Source organism: Ciona intestinalis, chromosome 7, assembly GCF_000224145.3.
Source record: "Ciona intestinalis chromosome 7, KH, whole genome shotgun sequence".
NCBI lineage: Eukaryota > Metazoa > Chordata > Ascidiacea > Phlebobranchia > Cionidae > Ciona > Ciona intestinalis.
This window is the reverse complement of record NC_020172.2, coordinates 5,453,260-5,460,092: the sequence shown is the minus strand read 5'-3', so window position 1 is coordinate 5,460,092 and position 6,833 is coordinate 5,453,260. Positions and strand designations below refer to the sequence as shown.

At 36.7% G+C, this 6,833-nt stretch overlaps 1 protein-coding gene across 2 annotated transcripts in view; it reads left to right on the top strand.

The window, feature by feature from the left end:
* The window catches only part of LOC100180229 (NSFL1 cofactor p47-like), a 7,392-nt gene extending 2,161 nt beyond the window's left edge, over nt 1-5,231 (top strand). The window contains exons 1-8 of one of the 2 annotated variants that reach the window (XM_018812656.2): nt 183-275; nt 914-1,094; nt 1,302-1,398; nt 2,125-2,289; nt 2,637-2,746; nt 3,172-3,309; nt 3,940-4,092; nt 4,890-5,231. In XM_018812656.2, the coding sequence (XP_018668201.1) occupies nt 266-275; nt 914-1,094; nt 1,302-1,398; nt 2,125-2,289; nt 2,637-2,746; nt 3,172-3,309; nt 3,940-4,092; nt 4,890-5,052 (1,017 nt within the window). In that variant the 5' untranslated portion in view covers nt 183-265 and the 3' untranslated portion in view covers nt 5,053-5,231. Of the gene's footprint in view, nt 1-182; nt 276-913; nt 1,095-1,301; nt 1,399-2,124; nt 2,290-2,636; nt 2,747-3,171; nt 3,310-3,939; nt 4,093-4,889 lie in introns of those variants that run through there. The other variant, XM_002121846.4, reaches the window with a different exon arrangement.
* The last annotated feature ends 1,602 nt before the right edge of the window (nt 5,232-6,833 follow it).

Sequence of the window (6,833 nt, the reverse complement as noted above, 5' to 3'; positions counted from 1 at the left end):
AACATGGGTGTCTCTTATACACCAGACACACATGGTGTATTCATACACCTCATGTTCACTGTTGAGTTATAACATGGGTGTCTTCTTATACACCAGACACACATGGTGTATTCATACAGCCCAATGCTTACTGTTAAGTTAGGAAGTGTATTATAATCCAACCGGTGTTCTCACATGTATACACTATGTCATATTACCATGCATTTTCCCCCAGGTTGCTTTGAGCAGTTTCTTTGATTCCGGAATCGCGGAGAACCCGACAGCAATGAGTGAAGGTGAGGTTATAGTTTTTTCTATAGTGAAGGTGAGGTTATAGTTTTTTCTATAGTGAAGGTGAGGTTATAGTTTTTTCTATAGAATAGAGGTTATAGTTGCAAATATTTAAATTTTGGTGGAGTCTTGACCAGGGATTCCAACTTTTTGTCTGTGACCTCTTTAAATGTATGACAACTTGTTTATTCTGTATTAGAACTCCTGATTCTTGTTAATAATACATTTTCTCACTAGTTATTGCTTTACTTTAGCCTTTGCAATTTCTCTAGCTATTGTTTAAATTTTCAAGTGGCAAGTTTGAGCCGTTTTTGCGCTTGGCGACACCTGGCAACAGATCGCAGCACTGTGCAAGTTGACTCTTCACAATTATGGCTATTAGTAATTCTCATAGATGTTTAATATTTAACTGTCTGAATTGCAGAAAATCCATGGTGGGCTACTGTTGTACTTTTGTAATGGTCCCTATTTCTATGCCTTAAGGATTAGGTCCTTGCCAAGATCTTGTGTTTTAGTTAGGTCACGGTTGACCCATTACCCCAACACCCATGGATTTTGGCTTGATTTTTCCTATTCAACCAAACATAACACCTAGCATATATGCTATATTGAGTATCTTCTTATTCACCCACCCATCACCCAGACGAGGTCGATGAGGAGTACGTTCCAGAAGAAGACCCTGAACCTCCAAAGAACAAACCAGGAGTGAGCACGAGGTCGTCAAAAGTTGAACCGAAACGCACAACCCGATCATCCAAGTTTGCGTCCGTGCACGATTATAAAAATAACAAGAACGATGATAGCAGCGAAGAAGAAGGCCAGAGGTTGGTTGTTTGTTTAAACTATGGTTTGTAACTTGTATTTTATCCAAGTTTTGCCCATTTTTGTCCATACATCGCACATGTTTTGTTCATGTTTTGTCCATGTTTTGTCTATGATTTGCCCATTTTTTTCCAATGTTTTATGTTTTTTTTGTTTTACATGTTTTGTTCAGATTTTGCCCATGTTTTTTCACCTTATTCCTGTTCCAGATATTACGCTGGAGGTTCAGAACACAGCGGTGAACTTATAGTTGGACCACCTAGAAAGAAAAACACAAATCAACAAATAAAAGATTTATTTAAAGAGGTAAATGTTTGATTAGGTTAATTATTATTAATGTAATGATGCTCAGTATTGTGTATGACCTCATTGTGGCTCAAGGTGTATGAACACCTGTGTTATAATGACTGTCGTTTTTCCGGCCACGCAAGGATAAAGTAAGTTACATTTACATACATGGTAACTCGTAAGTGAGCATGAGGTGTATGAAAGTAAACAGAACACCTGTGTTATAACGACTGTCGTTGCCCCGCCACGCGAGTATAAAGTAAGTTACATTCACATGGTAACTCGTAAGTGAGCATGAGGTGTATAAAAGTAAACAGAACACCTGTGTTATAACGACTGTCGTTGCCCACCATGCGAGGATAAATAAGTTACATGCATGGTAACTTGTAGGCTGGCACGAGGTGTATGAAACAGAACACCCGTGTTATAACGACTGTCGTTTTCCTGCCATGCGAGGATAAACAAGTTACATACGTGGTAACTTGTAAGTGAGCACGAGGTGTATGAAACAGAACACCCGTGTTATAACGACTGGTTTTTCTGGCCACGCGAATATAAAGTAAGTTACATTCACTTGGTAACTTGTAAGCGGGCACGAGGTGTATGAAACAGAACACCCGTGTTATAACGACTGTTGCCCACGAAGCAAGGGTAAATAAAAATGGTTGCATTTGTTGATAAAAGTTACATTAATTCCTTCATATACATATAATACTCTCAGTTAACAAACTACTTTCCACCCAGGCGAAGGAACATGGGGCTGAGGTGGTCGACGAACCAAGGAAACATGGGAAGGAAAAAGAGAAGAAGAAATATTTCACCGGTGCGGGTTACAAACTTGGTGATGGGGGGGAAGATTCTCCATCAGTGTTTGTTCCTGGAGAAGTAGAGCAACAAAGACCTGGTCCCGTAAGTAATGGTCCCAAATGTCGACTAACTTTGTACACCCATATAGATTAGAACTGTACACTATGTTTACTTTACTTTTAAAAGTAGTCCACATTTTAGCACAACATTGAGCTATGGAATGAGTGCATCCATCTTCACATGCAACTTATTATTTAGTATAAGAGCAGTCTGCATGTTGGGGTATGGGCAACTCTGGCTTAAATCTCAAGTCCCATGGTATGCCACACTGTAGGACCTCACCCATATAGAATAGAATGTGCATATACAATGTTGGGGCAATGAACCAACTGTGGCCCAAATTCCAGGTCCAAACTCATACAGAATCTAACACTGTTATAAATTCTAAGGTAAACGTCGTGTTAAAGTTATGGTCCAATGGTTTCACTGTCGATGACGGACCATTAAGGGATTTTAACGACCCGCAGAACCAAGAATTTCTTCAAAGTGTTAAAAAGGGGTGAGTATTTTAATAAAATAATAATTGAAACAGTTTATTTAGTATGTCAAATGTATATGTTTTATAAAAAAATTAAATTCTCGAGTACCCGTTTTCTAAAGAAAAATCTTGTGTGTACTTGAGAAAACTAAAAATTCTTATGTATTTAATACTATCTGCATACATATCAAAAAAATAAATACCTCGTGTAATATAACTAAACAGTAAAAATGTAGAAAATCATAGAAGACATATTATATACACCCGTATACATTTAAAACAATATGAAAAATTTTATGTTCCGGAATACATCAGAAAAAACAGAAAATCTTGTGTACCGGCGAGAAAAGCCTTTTTTTAATGTTTTTTTCAGTTTTTTTTTATGTTTTGTCCTATTTTTTATGGTTTTTCCAATATTTTCACCAACCATACTTTTACCCACACAGCCAAATACCACAGGAATTAATACGCAATGCAAAAGGTGGAGAGGTCCATGTCGATATGGAAGATCACAGGGAAGAGGATTACAAACCACAGAAGAAGAAACTTAAACCTTTCTCTGGGCAAGGACAGATGCTTGGGAGGTGGGGGTTTATAGACACTTAATAATAGAGATTCTATTCTACAAGGGTGAGGTCTTCAGTGAGGCACACCTGAGACCTGGGATGTAGGTCTATTACCCCAACACCCAGGGTGCTACCATCTAGACCCCACTGAGGCAGTTTATGGACACCCAATAATAGACATTATATTCTATAAAGGTGAGGTCTTCAGTGAGGCACACCTGAGACCTGGGATGTAGGTCTATTACCCCAACACCCAGGGTGCTACCATCTAGACCCCACTGAGGCGGTGTTCTATAAGGGGTGAAGGCCAGAGTTGGTTCAACCCTCTCGCTCATATACTACAACTACACTTACCCTACTCGTTAATCATTTTTTTGCCAGAATAGCAATTGCCCCAACAGCAACGCAAAAATAATAATAAAAACATTTCTGTAGTGGGAGAAAAATCCCCCCCCCCCCCTATATAATTTCAGCCCCATTATAACCCCCATGTTTTTTTTTGAAAATCACTTCCTTTTTTTGGAAGATCACCCCTATATAGATTCAGCTCCATTATAACCCCTATATATTTCACCCCCAAGTAGATACCAGCCCCATTAGAACCCCCTATATTTACATTAACCCAAGTATACCCCCTTGATATTTTAGCCCCACCCCCCAAGTAGAGACGAGCCCTGCCCCCTCCATCTCATCGTCAGTGGACCCGCCCATTTCTATTGACCAATCAAAACCTTCAACTAATATTCAAATCAGATTATTGGACGGGACGAGGATACGACAACAATTCAACCACGACCACAGGTGATTGTGATGTCATAATAAAGTTGGGTGGTGGAAGATGGGACACCTTTTTATTCCATTTTCTCGTCCCATTTGGTTGTAAACAAAGAACATTCAAAGAATTATAAAACCGTATCCTCACGACTCCCATAGACCGTTGTTAATTGTTTAAAACATGATCAGGATGTTTGGATATTTTGTGCTAAAGGTGTTCTATCCTTTCCCACCCTACTACAATTAAAATCACCATCACTATTATGAGCAAACTATGCATGAACATTAATTTTATTTTTTTTTAAATCAAACCGGTGTGAACCAATCAGTAACAACACACGTGTTCTGTTTTATACACCCCGTGTCCGCTTACGAGTTCCCCGTATGTAACTTATTTATCCTCACATGGCGGTGCAACAACAATCTCTATAACACAGGTGTTCTGTTTTATACACCCCGTGTCCGCTTACGAGTTCCCCGTATGTAACTTATTTATCCTCACATGGCGGTGCAACAACAATCTCTATAACACAGGTGTTATATTTCATACACCTCGTGCTACAAGTTACCAAGTATTTAACTTATTTATCCTCTAATGTTGGGGCATAAGTAACAAACAAGAATAAAATACGTATGAAATATAAGAATTATTATCAGGACTAAACATGTCTTTTAAGTTCAACAGCCTCGCTTTTAACTGGTGCTCTTTCCCACACATTTTATTCATAGTCTGTTTTAACGCTTGTCGTTTTGCTGTTGATACAAGTTACCCTGTATATGTGTCCTTATTGACCTTATTTTTACTTTTTCTTATTTATTTTCAGAGTCTCCGATATTCGATCTTTTATTTTGAACTCTCAACCCAACATGGGGTCACGACCTTTCGTACTAATGACAACATTTCCTAATAAGGAGTTGACCAACGAAAACGAGACGATTGCTGGCGCCCAACTTCTCAACTCACAAGTCGTACAAAAACTAAAATAAAACAAGTTTTTCCCGTTCGAATTTTCAAATTGTTGAATTGTATTAAGCTAATACTTAGCTACTGTGTCTGCTAACATGTTAGGTGTTACCACACTTATGTGAGTGATGTTCGGTTGTCCGTTAAATAATGTTGTTGCAGGTTCAATTGTTTGCTGCAATAAATTATTCAAACTGGTTTTCTTATCGCTTGATTTTGTTAATTATAGACAGTTGTATTTAGTTGAATATTAAGGATATTTTTTGTACCAAAACAACAACAAAATTCTTTGTCAAAGTCTAAAATGTAAGATTCTACCCCAACGCATGATACCGGTATCATGTGTTTGTACCAAAACTCGAAAAAATCCGATTTTTCAAAAAAGTCGAAAATGTGAGATTCTACCCCAACGCATGATACCGGTATCATGTGTTTGTACCAAAACTAAAAAAAAAAGTTTTTTGTCAAAGTCGAAAATGTGAAATTCTACCCCAACGCATGATACCGGTATCATGTGTTTGTACCAAAACTCGAAAAAATCCGATTTTTCAAAAAAGTCGAAAATGTGAGATTCTACCCCAACGCATGATACCGGTATCATGTGTTTGTACCAAAACTAAAAAAAAAAGTTTTTTGTCAAAGTCGAAAATGTGAGATTCTACCCCAACGCATGATACCGGTATCATGTGTTTGTACCAAAACTCGAAAAAATCCGATTTTTCAAAAAAGTCGAAAATGTGAGATTCTACCCCAACGCATGATACCGGTATCATGTGTTTGTACCAAAACTCAAAAAAATCCGATTTTTTAAAAAAGTCGAAAATGTGAGATTCTACCCCAACGCATGATACCGGTATCATGTGTTTGTACCAAAACTCAAAAAAATCCAATTTTTTAAAAAAGTCGAAAATGTGAGATTCTACCCCAACGCATGATACCGGTATCATGTGTTTGTACCAAAACTCGAAAAAATCCAATTTTTTAAAAAAGTTGAAAATGTGAGATTCTACCCCAACGCATGATACCGGGGTATCATGTGTTTGTACCAAAACTCGAAAAAATCCAATTTTTTAAAAAAGTCGAAAATGTGAGATTCTACCCCAACGCATGATACCGGGTATCATGTGTTTGTACCAAAACTCGAAAAAATCCAATTTTTTAAAAAAGTTGAAAATGTGAGATTCTACCCCAACGCATGATACCGGGGTATCATGTGTTTGTACCAAAACTCGAAAAAATCCGATTATTTAAAAAAGTCGAAAATGTGAGATTCTACCCTAACGCATGATAACGGTATCATGTGTTTGTACCGAAACTCGAAAAAATCTGACTTTTTAAAAATGTGATATTCTACGCCAACGCATGATACTGGTATCATGTGTAATGTGTTTGTACAAAAAATTAAAAAAATCAGATTTTTAAAAAAGTTGTACCCTAACGCATAATATATATCTCTGGCCAAAATTTTTTGAATTATTTCTACATTTTTTTTCATGTTCTGTCTAAATTCATTTTCTGCTACTTTCTTCCAAGTCAAGAATTACAAAGTTGACATAAGAATGATAAAATTTATTTTTAATCGCAATCACAGTAAAATTTATTTTAGATAGCAAGACACAGTAAAATTGAATTTTGATCGCAAAACACGTATAGAAAAACTACTTTAAAAATTAATAAAAATTACTAGAGTTAAACGATTTTTAAAAATTAATAAAAATTGCATCTTTTGTTAATATAAAATCACAGTTTTTCACGTAAAGTTTTAATACAATTGTTCATTCAGTGTAAAATAAAAAGCTGGCTG